The sequence below is a fragment of the Alosa alosa genome, chromosome 9 (genome assembly GCF_017589495.1).
Source record: "Alosa alosa isolate M-15738 ecotype Scorff River chromosome 9, AALO_Geno_1.1, whole genome shotgun sequence".
Taxonomy (NCBI): Eukaryota; Metazoa; Chordata; class Actinopteri; order Clupeiformes; family Clupeidae; genus Alosa; species Alosa alosa.
This window is the reverse complement of record NC_063197.1, coordinates 256,867-275,496: the sequence shown is the minus strand read 5'-3', so window position 1 is coordinate 275,496 and position 18,630 is coordinate 256,867. Positions and strand designations below refer to the sequence as shown.

General features: G+C 40.5%; 1 protein-coding gene across 2 annotated transcripts in view; it reads left to right on the top strand.

Moving 5' to 3' along the window:
• heatr6 (HEAT repeat containing 6) overlaps positions 1–18,630 on the top strand; it is a 105,642-nt gene that overhangs the window by 56,139 nt on the left and 30,873 nt on the right. For both annotated transcript variants that reach the window (XM_048252045.1, XM_048252044.1), the window contains exons 9-10: positions 2,809–2,986; positions 14,108–14,314. In XM_048252045.1, the coding sequence (XP_048108002.1) occupies positions 2,809–2,986; positions 14,108–14,314 (385 nt within the window). The remainder of the gene's footprint in view (positions 1–2,808; positions 2,987–14,107; positions 14,315–18,630) is intronic.

Below are 18,630 nucleotides of genomic sequence, written 5' to 3'. Positions count from 1 at the left end.
CGGGTACGGATTTTAACTAGCTCTGGTGTCGGAAAACGGGTCGGATGCGGTTTTAAACATGACTGGTACGGGTGGGTGCGGATTTAAAAAATTGGACCCGTGCAGGACTCTGGTTCAGCTTCCTTCTGTCGTTCTCCTTGGCCTCCTTCAGCTTGACTTTGTGTTCCCCCTGTACGCGCATCAGCTCTGCCATGTCCCCCTCTCTGAACGCCATATTTTACTATTGAGAAAGGTCTTGACATTGCTAGTTATCCAAGGCTTGTTGTTAGGAAAGCAGTGTACAGTTCTGGTGGGAACAACAATGTCCATACATAAGTTCAGGCAGTCAGTTGGGCAATGTGTGAAGTCCTCTCCGTTCTTTAACACACTCCAGTCAGTACACTCGAAGCAGTCTCTCAGAGCCTCGTCCGCTTCAGGTGTCGCCAGAGATCGCAAAAAAGGCATCAGTATGTTGAGTTTGGAGCCTTGCAATTGTAGAGTGGATGACGTCACGCTGTGTCCGGGAGGGCTCACGGTGGAACGTAAACACAGACAACAATGGCATGTGAGAACTCCCTCGGCATGTAGTACGGAAGGAGACTAACCGCTAGTAACTCCACATCCTTACAGCATACAGTCTCCTTCACTGTAACATGTCCGGTAGGGTGCATCATCCGCCTCACTTTTTGAAAAAATGTGAAAATCAATCTGTCCCTAGAATAATTTTGTTCCATTAACCAAATAAAACTTCCATGATCAATTTTATTGAATTCTATTGATGTTTAGGTGGCCCACCGAGCCTCTGAAGTTTCCAACTAAAGACGTCCATAAAGCTATGCTGAAAATATCATTTTTTCTTAAATAACGCCAAAAATAATGGGTCTAGCCCTCAATGGAAGTTGAATATAAATATGGACTTTTCGCATTTTCGCAAAGTTGTGTGTCTCTATCTTTATTACTTACTGAGATATGGCAGTAGTGTACATTTTCGGGGAAGATGCAATAAAAATTGCCTTTGCCAGGCATTTTCAATAAACAACATGAAAGTAAACTATCAATAAAAGCTTGCTGTCATGGGTTTTGCCAGTACAGCTGATGCCTTATCGAATGAACCAAATGAGGCCTGGCGGTCATTTTTCATGGACTCCAGAAATAACAAGTCCTCCTTGTTCTTCACCACCTTCTGTGGCCACAGAGCAAAAGTCTTGTCAAGTTTTCTCTCCATCGTCTGAAGTTTCTCCAGTGTAGATGGGCTGGTCCGGTCCGTCAGTGGGATAGCTCGGAGTTTGGCATTTTCATCCAAATTAATGCCATTCATGCCATTTGGGCTTCGGGCTTGCCGGTTCGATCCCCGACCAGTAAGAAAAATGTGGGCGGGGGAAGTGGTTGAGCACTGCTCTCCCATGCCCACATCCATGGCTGAAGTGCCCTTGAGCAAGGCACCTAACCCCTCACTGCTCCCCGAGCGCCGCTGTAGCAGGCAGCTCACTGCGTTGTGATTAGTGTGTGCTTCACCTCACTGTGTGTTCACTGTGTGCTGAGTGTGTTTCACTAATTCATGGATTCGGATAAATGCAGAGACCAAATTTCCCTCACGGGATCAAAAGAGTATACTTATACTTACTTATTTGATTCTTTCTTCACTGACAAGGTAGCATCCATCAGGAGTCAGTTCTCTGAACCAAACACTCACAACCTACAGTACCTCTCCAGACTAAGGGTGCATCATTTCCTTCATTCACCCCTCTCTCTGAGAGTGAGGTGTCTAAACTCCTACTCCAAGACATAGCTCCCACCATCACACCAGCAATCACACATGTAATTAACACTTCTCTTGCTTCTGATACATTTCCAACTGCTTTTAAACTGGCTCAGGTAACTCCGCTGCTTAAAAAAAATCTTCTCTTGCTCCTACCCAGGTAGAGAACTATCACCCTGTCTCACTCCTACCTTTTGTCTTTAAGACTATAGAAAGGGCAGCTTCCAAACAAATCACAGATTTTTTTCCTCACAGAATGACCTCCTTGATCCTAAGCAGTCTGGGTCTGAATCCTACCTTACCGGGCGTTCGTTCAATGGGTCTTGGCTAGGATAAGTCTGCATCTCATGGCCTTGCCAAGTCTCAGTGCTGGGGCCCCTTCTTTTTGCTGTGTACACTACCTCATTGGGCCCAATCATCCACTCACATGGCTTTTCGTATCACTGCTACACAGATGATACACAACTTTATCTATCCTTCTCGCCTGATGATGCCACAGTCTCGGTGAGGATCTCGAACTGCCTCTGATATATCTGCTTGAATGAAAGAACCTCTTCTCCTAAAGAGCTAAACCTCTCCAAGACTGAACTACGGGTCTTCCCAGCCAAACAAACCATACATCACACATCAACATCAAAACTGACAACCTCTCCCTTGCACATACCAAGGTGGCAAGAAACTTAGGCATAATGATTAATGACCAACTAACCTTTTCTGACCATGTTGCCTCTGTTGCCCAGTCGAGTCAGTTCACACTATTCATTATAAGGACAATCAGAACGTACCTAACCCAACACGCCACTCAGTACAGACCATGGTGATATCACACCTTGACTACTGCAACACCTCCTCACGGGCCTTCCAGCTTCAGCTCAGTAAAAAAAATGTTGAGTGGAGAGACAGAAGAATCTGTTTTACGCACTTCAAGTTGTGCTAAGTTAACTTTGATTATACACTACAATTATTCTTACAGCAGAGCTTGTTAACTGTTTATTAACATGCATAAAGCTTATACCGATACTTTCACTTGATCCATTCTGTTCTAACCTGTGTGTGTTTGTATTTTGCAGATTGTACCAGATGAGGGTACGTCAGGGCTCTCTGCACTGTTTCCTTTCTTTGGTAAAGTGTGTGGACAAACGTGTTCTGTTTGGTTACTGGTCCGCATTCATCCCTGATACCCCTGCTATTGGTGGACCTCCAAGCCTTACTTTCCTTACAGTTGTTCTGAAAGACCCATCACCAAAGGTAAGACAAAGCATGTAATGCAGGGTTCCTCGGAATTCTTGAATGATGATAATTTATGATTATATCTATCTATCCTATATATACAGTGCAGGGTTTCCGTTGTCCGGACATTGGCCGGAAAAAAAATGAAATGTCCGACAAAATTAAATCTCTCCGGTCAAATTATCCGTTTGAAATTGGCTATAATAATCCCGTCCCCCTAACGCAATCTGAATTTGAGAATAAGCCTTAAAATGTAAGCCTATATTAAAGCATTACGTTCTCTGGCTATGTTTTTAAATGTACCGTTTGAAAGCTATTTGTTAGATTTTAGTGGTTTTCTGTATGTCATTCTTTTGGTTCTTTGTTTAATACTGCAGAAACTGCGAGGACAGGATGTTTATTGTAAGCAGACAGAATGATGTCACCTTACAATAGCAAATGGTGTACCTAACGAATTGTTCCCCCACAAGACGTCTTAATTCAATAAGGCTATATCACTGTCTGTTTCCCCCTTCCAATTTGACCCCAGACGTGAATGTATATTCTGGTATTATAATTAGCCAGGAGTTTCCCAGATCTTTGCTTCAGTTTCTTACCTTGGCTTCACCTTGCAACATTGTGCTGTGCTGTGCGTACAACAGGGTTACCAGAACTCTGTTGTTACATCCAGAATAAAGAACTATTCTTTCGCAAGCCAGCCTCAAGTTTTACCTGCTCTTAACTACACTGGAATCTACTCGGTCAACTGTGTCTCCATTTGGAATTAAGGAGACCATTTTAATAGCATTCTTCATATTAAACAACACACATAGCCTATGCTGCATTTCAAATAGGAAGCCCACGCTTAAAACGTCCATGTTAAACAACGAACAAATGAGTGAGGCGGTTCAAACATGGCCAGGCCCAGGCAGACTAGCCTTAAAAGTTTTTTCAGAGGCCAGGACGATGGATGATGATAAATTGGTAACGTCTGAAGCCTCAGATGTCGGTCAACTCCACCACCACCAGATAAAAAGCAGAAGTGTCGGGCGTATCTGTCGGAATCATGACGTTGGAAGTGGAGTTGCGGGGTTGCGGCCGCTCCAAGACACTGTTATTCTCCGTGTACACTGGACATGCAACTGTGTTCTGTACCCAAAGCATACAGTAGGCCTATGCTTTCTCTGTCTATGATCTGCAGGGTTAGGGCCTCCTCGACGAGGAGATTGCTGGTCCGAGGATAATTTCCGGCACAATTAAACGGTAACATAACAATTTATTGTTATCAAATAAAGAGGCATAGCCTTAGGGGGTAGTGGTGTGAGCGCTCATTCTTGTGTGCGCATCTGTGCAAGTTAAACAGTGGAACCACCGGAGATAACGTGGGTAGCAGCAACAAACAACGTAGCCTTTTTAAAACAATGAACGAAGCGGACTCTTGCTGTCAATGAAAACATACATAGCCTACTGGCTAGATCTTGTTAGGCATGTTTATGTAAGTTAGGCTAATGCACAAGTTGCATTCTATTCAGCCTGATTTATGTCATTATTTAAGCTAGCCTGTCTCCAGTTTTCCTCAACTTTAAGAAGCGATAATAGGATATTTGACTGGCATATCAGCGGAAACTCTGATACAGTGTGTGTGTGTAACTGTGTATATATACATATATACAGTTAAGAACAAAATGATTCATACCCCTGGCAAATATTGATTTAATGTTGATTTTCTCTTGACCAGTATGTTTGTTCTGACTGAAAATGACACTGCCACATGCCAATAGGTTGTAAGACAATGTGGTAGAAACATGGAATCAAAAAAAATAAGCGTTTTTATCTTTTTTTAAATTTTTTATGGAAAGTGGCTTGTCCACAATTATTCATACCTTTTTAAAATAATCACTGGAAACATCTTTATTTGCAATCAAAGCTCTCAAAATGGTTCTTAAAATATGTGCCAAGCCGCTCCATGTCTCCACAATGATTGTAGACTGCACCTTTTTAGCTGCAATCTGGGTTTTGAGGCAGGAACGTTTATTTGCCATCACTCTGGCCTTGTACTCACTTTTTTGACGGATTGAGGTCTGGACTCTGGCTGGGCCACTCTAAAATATGACATTGTTCTCTGTTAATTATTTCTTAACTTGTTTGGCTGTATAGTATGTTTTGGATCATTGTATGGTTTAATGGTCCAATGATGCCTATTGGGGCAGGTCTCTTTGCACACTGCCTGATCTTTTCCTCCAGAATCTCGGTGTAGCCTCTTGCTTTAGTGTTATCGTTTACTTTGAGAAGGTCTCCAGGTCCCCCTGGTTGAAAAACATCCCAAAAGAATACTTTTCTAACCCCCACAATTGAAATGGAGGTGTCATTGGGATTTAATGCTTCTTTTTTTTTATGCCAATCTCAGGCCATGTCCCTGGGTCAAAAAAAAAATCCAGCGAAAGCTAAATTCTTTGTCCAGGTGTGCCCTTATAAAGGTTTAGTTTAGTGCATGTTTGGAGAAGAGTGATCCATGATCAGCATCCAAGATGACCAAGTGATCCATTTTGAGATGGAGTGAACATTTCAACCATCAAAACACCATCCACAATGTGGAGAATAGCTATAGAAATGTGTTAGCTTTGGGTGTTTTTCAGACAATGGGACCTGGTGAACTTCTCAAAGTAAACGGTAACACTAAAACAAAAGGCAAATTAAGAATTTTGAAGGAGAAGATCAGGCTGTCTGCCGAGAGACCTGCCCCAATAGGCGGCATTGGACTAGTGCTGCCGCGATTAGTCGACTTAGTGGACCTAATCGACCATGAAAATTAGTCGACGGCAATTTTTTCAGTCGAAGAGTCTTTTACTATTGACCGCCTATTTATTTTTGGTCTCAAACGGCTCACTGTAATGTTATATTAACTATGTTATTAACTCTTGAAAAGTACAATGACTGTCTTTGGATGTTAAACATCTGTTGGATGTGTCCTTGAATTTCCCCTGGGGATCAATAAAGTATCTATCTATCTATCTAAACAGGCTACTAAGACTTTGGCAGTCATGTTTTAAACCCTGCTATGCACGCACACTGTTAACGCCAGCAACAAAGCTGCGTGCCTGCCTGCTTTCAGCGCAATTCATTATTAAGCAGAGCTAAGTGGGGGGAGCTAAGCTAGTAGGTTACGCTAGTCCAGACTCTTGCCTATAATCGAAATAAATGAAGTGAAGAGTGTCTCAAGTTGACAACGCAACGGCATGTCATTCAAGCCAACTGATAAAGTGAGGTAACCTATGTGGTAAGACGCGCAAAGTGCCTGTAGCCTACTTGGTTTGAACATTCTGATGTTAGGCTCATTTGCAAAGTCCTCAACTCCTGTCGCCTTTCAAAGTCCAGCGTTTCTCAAACTATGGGCAGCGCGGACCAGCACCGGCCGTAACGTGGACACTGCTGGTCCGGAGCCGCGGAGTGAAATTATTCCCGGGGCTTCATCTGATAATTTGCTGCGCAATTGATCAAGGAACCGCGGGCCGACAGAAAAAGAATATGTTTCTGCAATCAGTAGGAAATACTTGCTAATTTGGTGTTATCAAACATAGAGGCATACAATTAAATGGTGGTATGAGCGTTCATTCAATGCGCGAGAGAAACTGAAACGCATGTATGAAGTGCATGTATAACAATATAGCGTAGCAATAATAATTATGATGTGATATAATGATAATTTGATGAGGGGTGGGTTCATGTAGGTGGGCCCTATGACCCCAAAGTATGCCATGACTGGGCCTCAGGTCAAAGAAGTTGTCTATGTCCATGGCAACACTGGCATACAAATAAAGTCTATCAAAGGTCTGACAAAGGTCTGACACAAGGTAGCATTTTAAATGCATTTTTCATACATAATGTTTTTGAACAGTTTACTTTCAACAGTTAACAAAATAACAAACACTTGATTTTTAAAAAAAATTAGTCGTTTAGATTAGTCGACTAATTGAAAAATTAGTCGAAAGATTAGTCGTTAGTGGCAGCACTACATTGGACCATTAAACCACACAATGATCCAAAACATACAGCTGAACAAGGCACGAAATGGTTAACCGATAACAATACCAACATTTTAGAGTGGCCCAGGCATAGTCCAGACCTCAATCCATCAAAGAAGTGAGCATACGGTCAGAGGGATGGCAAATAATCGCTCTTGACTCAAAACCCAGATTGCTGTTAAAAAGGTGCAGTCTAGAATCATTGTAAAGATGGAGCACATGGAGAGGCTTGGTAGGTATTACAGTGGGCATCGCTTTCAAATGGCCACTTCAGTCGTGCATTACGAGGCGTGAAGCTGCGTGAAGCTTTAGTACCACTTTCAGCCACTGTGCGTCGCTCTGCCACTGTACATCACTCTGTCAGTAGCCTGACTGCCGCCCCTTCTGAAAAAGCAGGAGGCTAGGCTACCTTTTAAACGTAATTGTTAGGAATCCCAGCCTACGAATTCAATAACAAAATAAATCGTAATTAAACATTACCTCGATTAAGGCTATTTGGGTATGGCTTAAGGTTTGACTACACGGTGGTAGCGAAAATCGAAATCTGCTTGTGATAGCTTACCGGTGCCGTTCCACAAAACAAAAAAAATATCTTAATTTGCTGTCTATGTTATTGTCAGTGTTGGGGGTAGCGAACTTCATAAAATCAAAACAGTGTCTTAATTTGCCCTACTTCTTGACTGCAATGTAGTCAATTGACTGCTTGACATGTCATTTTTATTTTTCTGTACTGAGAAATTGTATTCTAAACAAATACATCTGCTTTATGCCGCAGAATTACATTCATATTTGGCTGACTGCAGACGCGCCACTTCCCTCCCCATATCCCAAGATTAAGATAGTATGAAGTGCTTTTTGTATAGGCTACTATCATAAAAAATCGTTAAAACTAATAGCTATTTGCAATTTGACAAAACACTGGTCCTCATTTTGCGAATGCGAGGACGATATGAGCCTGTTGCATTTAGTTAGATGTCCGAGTCATGCATAATGTTTGAAAACCACTGGCTCGTAATCACAATAATTTAACACACGACAGTTGGATAACCTACTTCATCATGTCCCCATGCCTACATTTTTGTGAGTAGCATAGAGATTGTTAAACAATAAAGTATGGCTCTCCGTTTGGGACATCGAAAACTTATATTTTCAATAGACTACCGTCGAAGATGCTGACTTGCAAAAGCCTCGGGATAACACGTTATCTCCACTATCAGTCATGCCCCTTGATCAAAGTGGGGAATGAAATAAAAGTTTGAGAACCACTGGCTTAACAAGTTACCTGCAGTCCAGAACACAGAATCTGTTGCAATATTCTGATGATCGGCGATGATATCGGCAAATGTTTGTTTTCCAAAGTAAGAATTTCACTTCACCATGCACCTTCGACAATGAATAGCTCATTACACTTGTTAGGTACTGTTAAACGTAAGCCTACCTGGTATCATTACAAACATTATTCTGTGTCCTAAAACTGGCATATTTTATGGCATTGTGTCATGTAAGTTCGTTGCAAAATCTAGAGAAATGTGTGAGGTGGTCAGCGGGGGACAATTGAGACACACATTGGATTGTGTTATTACTTGAACATTCCACACTATCCACAGCTGTGGTAGGCCTATCAGGGGCAGGAGGATTACTGTTAAGCTTAGGCTTTATATAAAATTCTTCAACAGAAGGCCTCGAATGTTGTCCTGTTTGTGGGCGCTTTGCTTCGGCTTCTGTAATCTCGGCTTCATTGAAAATGAGGGCTTCCCTCAATGACCCTCCGAGAATAAATAAAGGTTGAATGAATGAATGAATGAATGAATGAATGAATGAATGAATGAATGAATGCAGGCTTGCCCAAAATAAAGGCCTGTGGTTTGCGCAGCCTACAGTAAATAACAGACCCGCCAGAATGTGCGTTATGATGCTTTTTTACGAGCAAGATGTTTTTGGTACCCTACGCACACTGCATGTTCTTAAATAACAATGATCATCAGTAATATTCGACCATTAATTTGGGTAAATGGGCAAGCGTGACCACCTTGATTGGCTGATGATTGTAACGCGGGCATGATTCCAAACACCTCCCTTACGATGATGAGTGACAGGTGACAGTTCTCAGAATGCGTGCGCCACACAAGGACGGAAGGTAATGAATAACTGGGGCCGTAGGCTATTCAGAAAGGCTTTTATCTTACTACTAGGAGTAGGCTACTCCTAAATCGCACTTAAAGATTTTAGCTTGGAGTTTTCTCTTAAGTTATTCACAAAGCCTTTCAGACAACTCCTAAACTAGGAGTCTTCGTGGCTATGGATGACGTCATTACTCATGCACAAGCTTGACTGAAGTGACCACCTTGATTGGCTGACGATTGTAACGCGGGAATTCCAAACACCTCTCTTCCGATGATGAGTGACAGGTGACAGGTCGGAGAATGCGCGTCGCTACACAAGTAGTGCGAAGGGGAAGATGATTAATAACTGAATAAAAAGGCCTAGCCTAAATGAATAAAGAGTAAGGCAAAACAAATAGCCTAGCAGTCTAATGAAACATAGGCCTATGGATTGATGCAGTAGCCTACCTTTGTACCAAATGTACCAAAACATCGCAACGTAAAATGCCACAAAAAAGCTGTTTATGAATAGGTCTTAGTGAGTTAGGAGTCCTCTCTTAAGCTGTCCCAGACTTAGGTGCTACTTTTAGGTCTAAAATGCTTCGTGAATTACATTTTGTGAAAAGATTAGGAGTCCTAAAGTTAGGAGTGACACGACCATTATTTTTAGGATTTGCTCCTAAATTCGCCAGTTAGGAGCTACTTTTAGCCTTAAAATTCTTTGTGAATACGGCCCCTGAATAAAAAGGCCTAGCCTAAATGAATCAAGGCAAAACAAATAGCCTAGTAGCCTAATGAAACATACGGATTGATGTAGTATCTTTGTAACATTATTAAATTATTATGTTACTATGCCTACGTTTGAAAAAGAGAACATTTTAATTTGATTCACAATAATGTTACATTTAATTTACATGTTGACAATGATTAGCCTAGTTTTGGTTGTTGTTGGCGGCGTTATTGCATGTTAGTTGTGCCCTCAATGCAAAATTGCTTCCTCACGATTGGAAGCTCCTGTAGCTGCATAGGATTTGTGATTAGGACTGTGAATAGGTCTGTGAGTAAGGAGTCCTCTTGACTTCTTTTAAGCTGTCAGAGGTGGGAAGGTGTGATTTGTTGGGGGCAGGGCCGGATAAACTGGGCACAAATGTCTGATGGCCCCCCTTCCCCCCAGCCAACGTGAATAGGGTGGTTAGTTAATAGGCCTATCGTGAAGATTTTTCCTGCCATCTAAGGCACGAGCGCATCTGTGAGGCCAAGTCTCACCAAGTAGCTTGATTGTTTACAACGAACATTCCATTTAATTAAACTATGCCGAAATAGTTTTCAACATTTTGAAATATTAGTGTCGGGTGAATTGAAATGTTTTCAAAGTAGCCTTATGGCTGAAAGCTGCTTGGGATCCCCCCCCCCGTCAAGCAATATAACCATACAAATGCGCTTCCTGCACTCATTGTTTCAAAAGGAGTAATTTTGGCTTTGTCAGAACTGAAGAGCTGTGGACGGCACGGCACGGTATGCCCAATGAAAATAAATTTACGCAATGCAACACAACACAGACCCCGCTTCTCTCGCATCAGTCACTGACATGAACGAAACACAGAACCCGCTTCTCTCACGGCAGTCACTGACAGTAACCTAGAATAAATGCATGGGGAAAAACACTTCCCCATGACAAAGACACCGTAAAACACTGAAAGTTAATATTTTGTCACTAGCAACATACACCTGTCCTTTGTCAAATGTATTATGTTCCAAGTAGCCTATGCGTAACTCTGCTTCATAAAGTTGAACAAATACATTTGCTTATTTCACAGAAAAATATAAATAGCCAGTTAGGGTCTACAGTGCAGAGTTGGTAAGTTATGGTAGGCCAACTTGCAGTGAACATACAAACAGGGGAAATTCTTTCTCTAGCTGAGTAGCCTCAGGTGCGCACGTAGACATAAGGCCGAACATGCAAGCGCCAATGAATCGTGCTCTCACGACAATCACGCCGTTAAACTGAAATAGGTTAACATCACTCTAACTATCACCTTCAAGCAAGGAAAATGATGATTTGAAGACATCTGTTTCGTTGGAAGGGCAAGGGGTAGCAACAGGGCAACACAGAGACAGGCCCGATGGCGGGGCTGTTATGAGAGTATTAAAATATGGGATATTCTACGGGAAAACATTAAAACGGCAAGACAGCGGGGGAAAGTTAAAATACGCGATAAACACGGAAAGGTCCCCGTGCAGAGGGATTATTTGTCATATTATTAATCACATATGAAATTGTGCAAACAGGCGCAACACATTTGAAAAGGAAGGACTGGTAGCATGCATGCTCACGGGAAAGATTGATTTAAGAACGTTATCACAGTGTGTGGCTGTGGCGAAAAATAATTCAGTGGAAATGCATGGATTCCAGTTTCTTCCAGTAGCAGCAACTGGAATCCATGCATTTCCACTGAATTATTTTTGGAATCTGATCCCTTATCATACCTGTTCATTCTTACTCGTTGCTTGACTTATCGTGACTAAATTCAAGATGGCTGCAAACGCTAAACTTTGTGAAGATACTGTCTGTATAAATCGTCTTGTAAGTAAACTACCAATGCTTTTTCAAAGTTCTCAATGTCTCGTTTTAAATGTCAGGGCCCTCGGAAGTCAACCAATGAAGTGTGGAGATACATTGAGCCTCGTAAATGGGTGTAAAACAGTGATTTATTTGCATGGCTAGCCCGATGCCGAAGCACCACTATTGAAAAAGCTGTTGGTAGCATCGGCTAACTAGCGCCAGATTTTGGAGTGCAGGGGACAAGCCGAGATGGGCTATGAGACATACGTTCACACTCGGTATCATGTTTCAATACACTTTAGGTCAATATCACACCGGAATTCTCCTTTAAAATAGTATCCTGAAGTCCCATCAGTGAAGAGAGGCTAAGACTGAGGTAATATGCTCCAGTTTTTTGGTACCATCTAGCAACCACTTCCATAATATCAACCTGGTAACAACCTTAACAACCAACACGATTACCCTAGCAAACAACATAGCAACCACTTTTTATAGCATAGTAACTACGATGATTACCTTAGCCACACATTAGCAACCATTTAACTTACCCTAACAACCAGCATAGCACTGCCATAGCATCAACCTAGCAACCACTTTAGTGACCAACATAATTACTCTAGCAACACCTTAGCAACCACTTTAAGTACCCTAGCAATCCTAGCAATGACTTTGCATGCACTGGTATTTCATTTCAGGAAAAGCATTTGTAGTTTCTCTAACCAAATTTGTGCATCTAATTCAGGTTGAACCATTTGACGTACAAACATCATTCAACCACCGTTGCGTAGGTCTTGAAAAGGAAAAAGAAATATTTTTTTCTTTTATGCAAACTGTATACTTTTTGAGATATTTACAAAAAGCAAGCTTATTTTTTCACCATGGACTTTGCATTAGCATTATTAATAAAGGACCAATTATACTGATTTGCACCTGTATCAACTGCCATCTGCTCAACTAGGCCAATTCTCTCTTTGTATGTCTCTCCATTCTACAAGGATATAAGACACCTTGTAACAACGCATTATGTATAAAACTCCATTATGTAAAACATATTTAAAAAATATATGAAGCTTGGAATAAGGACCTTAATATCACAGATACACATGCAAAATGGAAGGAAGGGCTAAACCTAACCAATAATATTTACCACCAATGAAAATCTGCGGTTTATACAATATAAGCTCATGACAAGAATATATTATACGAAATCTAAAATACATAAATTTGTATGTGAAATGTGGCTCTCATGATGACACTCATATACATGCTTTCTGGGAATGTGAGAAAATTAAACAGGGTACGCTGGAAATTCAAAAGTTGATGACTGAGACTTGCAAAATTGAGTTTAAGTTAACATCTAAACAGTGTATTTAGCAGAGAACAGATAATCTGAAGTATCCTATAGGATGGCAGATCCTTTTTTCCTCCTTGGTTTATAAGAGAATCATTGGAAAGACACACAGGCCCCATCCATGCAGGCATGGAAGGGATTGATGAAATATTATTTTATATTATTATTTAATAAAAACCAATGTGTTAGGAAAGAAATAAAAAAGAACAATTGAATAGAGTATGGCAGGACATATATGAATCTTTATAATCAAATGTTGGGCAAGTTATAAAGACCACACAGGAGAACCTCATGGAGAACAATGTGTAAATGTAGGGGTGTTAGTGTGACCAGGTGTTTATAAGTATATATACTCTTTTGATCCCGTGAGGGAAATTAGGTCTCTGCATTTATCCCAATCTGTGAATTAGTGAAACACACTCAGCACACAGTGAGGTGAAGCACACACTAATCCCAGTGCAGTGAGCTGCCTGCAACAACAGCAGCACTCGGGGAGCAGTGAGGGGTTAGGTGCCTTGCTCAAGGGCACTTCAGCCGTGCCTACTGGTCGGGGTTCGAACCGGCAACCCTCCGGTTACAAGTTCGAAGTGCTAACCAGTAGGCAACGGCTGCCCCTAAAAGTGGGTGTGGGGGGGGGGGTGTAGGGCATCCAGCAGGTGTGTATGGAGTGTGGGTGTCCTATCAATATATGGGTGTAAGTATGACAATCGTGAGTAACATAATGTGAATACCTAGCCTGAGTAAGTAGGACTGTAAATTGATAAAGGTTAATATGTGTGTACTGGTATAACACATTTATTTTACATGTATGAAATCAAATAAATATAATTATTTAAAAAAATCCTTGGAATTGAATTTCTAGTTAATATTATTGTTGTTGTTGTTATTATTATTATTTTGTTTTCTTTTTATATGTGAAGCACTTTGGGTCAATTCTGCTGTGTTAAATGTGCTATATAAATAAAGTTGAATTGACTTTTCTACAAACTGATTGTTTGACAATTTACATATATTTGTTTGTAAATAGCTTAGAAGTCCATGTGAGGAGGATTAACATCAGACTTTGAAAACATGCAATTAATAATTCTAGTCATCCCATCATTTTCCTATATTTTGCCTTAGGTACGTGCAGGATCACTACAGGTGCTGTCATCTCTACTTGAAGGGTCTCGACTGTTTTTGTCTGCAGCAGAAGACACTAGCACTCCTCGCCAGGCCTTTACATCATTCTCTGCAACACTTGCATCCAGCCTAAGAGAGCTGCACCGCAGTTTGTTACTAGCACTGATGGCTGAGTCTTCCTCACAGACGCTTACCCAAGTCATAAAGGTATGGTTAGGGTATTTGGCAGAAGCTTTTGTCCACAGTGACTTACAATATATATAACAGTACATTAGTTGAAAATAATAGTTTCTAACTATAAATGTAATTCCAAGGAATTACCACTGCATACAATTGCAAAAAAATACTAAGTATAATATAATATATAGTTAAAACAGATAATTCAAGCCCAAAAATAGTAGTGCTAGGTTGTTTCTAGGGTAGACATTGTGGTTGCTATACTATTTAATGTAGCATTCTGTTTGCTAGGGTAATCATGTTGGTTGCCATGAGGGTTGCTAGGTTAACATTTTGATAGTGGTTGCTAGGGTAATTGAGATGGTTGCTAGGATATAGACCTCTGAAGTTCGCCTACAAAAAAGAACCAAAAACGTCCATCTTTGCCCAAATAAATAGATCCGTGTTAATTGAAGCTAACTACCTATGACAAGTTGTATTGCAAGTTAGCTGTGGGGTAGCAAAAATCAAAGTGTGCCGTCTACACTTACAGGAGATAACAGTATCCACTCGAAGGCAGAGGACAAAAGTGTGTTCAGGAAAACGTCTGCATTTCAGACTTTTTCATCCCCGCGAGAGTTTAACAGGTGTGATAATTCAAAATCCATTGGAAAAATCGCCAGATACCGGATCTCAAAGATTGCAGCTTTTTTGTAGGCGAACTTCAGAGGTCTATTTGTAGGGTAGATAAGATGCTTACTATGCTATATGAAGTGGTTGATATGCTGGGTGCTAGGGTAATCAATCATATTGGTTACAATGACAGTTTCTAGGTTGATATTATAAAAATATAATAGTAGTAATAATAATAATAATAATAATAATAATAATAATTAATTATTTATATAGTACTTTTCAAACATAGAGCACAAAGTGCTTTACAGACAAACAAGAAAAATACAATACATATAAATATAATAAATGTAGCCACAAGCGGCTATGGCGGGCCCGAGCACCCGTGACATTTCCGAATCCAACAATGCACTCACATGTGGTGCGTTTGTCAAATGCACATATCTGATGTGTGTGCTATTTGCTTTTGCATGTTTTATATATTGGAAGCACTTACTCACTTTCTGTTGGGTGTAACGTTTTACACCGATGGTAGTCAATCCCACTTATGTTCGTCTTGGGCAGGTCCACATCTCTATGAACTCTATGTGTGTGGGGGTGAAATTATTTCCTGACCACAAGACTCAATGACATAAGGGGGCGCTATGGAGTCCCCGGGCCACACCTGGGGCAAAATCCCGAATAGAGTCTGTGTCAAGGGTGTCAAATTTTCAACCATGGGAACCATTGATTTCAGCCTACCAACAAGGCATGAACCCCCCCCCCAGCCCATAATATAAAATTAGGATGCCTGCAAGTTCATACACCAAATGTGAAACAAATCTGATGAAATTTCTAGGAATGATAGAGGTAAGACCAGTGAAACCCAGATGGTGGCATTATGCCAGACATGCATTTTGGTCAACAATCCCTTAACTATTCAAATTTATTTATATTGACCATTCAATGTGCTTTACATAAATAAAAACAAACAGTAATGGCAAATAAAAGCATAGAAGGGCAGTAGTCAAATAATAGTTCAAAAGGTAAAGATAATAATAAAAACGAAACAAAATGCACTAGGTAAAATCATTTAAAAATAAAAAATAATTAAAAAGACAAAATAAAAGACACAAGGTAAAATAATTTAAAGGAAAATTCAGAATTTGTAACTCAGTGAAGTTAGCAGAAGGCATCTGAGAACAGTTTGGTCTTAAGTCTAGATTTAAAACTGTTTTCTTCTGATGTCATCTGAAAGTTGGTTCCAGAGCTGAACCGCATAGCATCTAAAAGCTGCTTCACCATGTTTAGTTCTAACAGCAGGTTTTACTAACAGGTTTTTCTCCTGAGACCTGAGAGGTCAAGAAGGTGTGTACTGCTGAAGCATGTCTGATAGGTATTTAGGTTCTGCTCCATTTACTGATTTATAAACAAGCAGTAGTGCTTTAAAGTCAATTCTGTGACTTACTGGAATCCAGTGCAGGGACTTAAGAATTGGAGTAATGTGGTCAGTTCTTTTAGTTTTTGTGAGAACACTAGCTGCTGCATTTTGTGTCACCTGAAGCTGTTTGATAGTCTTTTTAGGAAGGCCTGTGAAAAGCCCATTGCAGTAATAACCCTGCTGGAGATAAATGCATAAGCTTTTCTAAATTATGTTTTGACATCAGTTTCAAAAGCAACAACAGCAACATCAACAACATCTTGACATCATGTTCTCTAATTTTGACATGATTCTGATGAACCCCCTAGGAGAAGTGTGTCCAAAATTGATCATCTGCCACCAGTGTAATAGCCATTTTATCTGTTGCCAGATGGTGGCGCTATGCTAAACATGCATTGTGAGCATGTGAATGTCAGCATTACCATAATAATGAACAATCTGTGAGGTTTGACCCATGTCATTCAATGCATGACAAATGTATCACACATTTCCTGTTTATATGGCGAGGTATGTAGATTCATCACACCACTATTTCAGCACTTTGCAACATATCAAAAAAATTCTTCACAATTTTAAAATCAACATCTTCACATCATGTATACCAACTTTGACATGAAATGGATAATTTGTCTAGGAGGTTTCAAAATTGATTATATGTCACAATGCACAAAATCCCAATTACCTCACTTCCTGTTGGGCGTGGCTAATGTAGTGTAAGAGGAGAGTTGTTCATCTTGAGGTGTTACACACACACACCAAGGTTTTCTGTGTGAAGATCAGGGGTCTCAAACTCCCGGCCCGCGGGCCACTTCCGGCCCAATTCCCGCCCACGACCTAATGTCACAATAATAACGTAATTCGGCCCTTGAGGGTATTTTTAAATTGCGACAAACAACAACACTGATTAAATCCAATACGGTGACGAATCTAATTTGTACTCTCCTCCACTAGTTGCTAGACATCCAGAGCTTCGATATTCGCTGCACAAAGTTTTCAGGAAATACTTGTATTACATGTGAGAAACACAAAGACATGCATTTATTTGTAATGACGCGGAAGCGATGCAGGCCATAGTTTTGCACAAATTGAAGCAGAAATTGGCCTACACCAAATGTTGAAAAAAACTTTACGTGTGATGAAGTCTTGGGTAGGCTAAGTTATTTACCTGTTCAGATTCTGTAGGAGAATATCTGCCTTTTGGAGATTATGATCGATCGCCTATGACGGTGATAGTCACGGTGCGTCTGTGAATGGAGGTGCGTCTTTGCGTGTATACGACGGTGTCCACTAAGCATATCATGCCATGCTTATTTCGACCCTCTGCCCAACATAGCTGGAGGCGCCAATGCTAATCGTGATGATTGTGTCCGTAATGGACGTGGTACAGACAGCAAAGGTGGTAAAAATAGGGCGGTTTGTGGTTATAGTAATCGTTTACTATTGTTGGTTTACATCTTAGGCCTACTGTTTTCCTGTTATTTTGTTATGTGGGTAATATGACAAAAAAGAAAGTAAACCTGCTCAAATATGTTTTTTCCTGTATTTACTGAAAGGTGCATAATTTGAGGTGCTTGCCATCCAGTGGCCCTTACTCCCTTCATAAACGTTTGTTTATACTCAAAGATTTTTACATTTATAGTTGAACTTTATCTCTGACCACTTAGGCAAAAGCAATAGGGCTCTATGTTAATGATCTATAATGGAAGTATCTTTGCACAAAACGCAAGTGGCTTTGTGGGCGGATCTTGGGCGCTGTTGCTATTTTACCGGCGGGATAAATGACTGTTGCGCCCGACGCAAATCTAAAATGGGGTGGTCTGAAGTAGTTACATTACTCATGGGTGTGGTTTGGGCATAACATGCAATAAACCAATCAGAATGCTCAGTGTCTCTCTTAGCCAAGGGGTCCTTGGGCTGAAAAAGGTTGAAGACCCCTGCACTATAGGACACATGAACTGTCAATAAACAGCTGAACAGCAGGGTTGGGAACACATGAAATACAGTTTTTTTTATGTGAAAGTATGCAAAGGTGCAGTAAGCAGCAGTTTAACCTGTTTGGTTAAAAAATAAATGGCATGAAACAATGACATGTGTTTTATACACAATGAATCTAATACACAAGAAATCACTGCATACATCAATTTACAATTACACATGTACTGTATTAATCCAATTCATCATTTTAGACTTTAAGTAGTCATAAAATAAACACTTGTGAGCATTCTTAAGAAGGAAGCAACTCATGATTCAATCATCTCTATTGCAAAGCTATCAACATAACTTAATCATTATGATTCACAGAGTAGGGGGATCC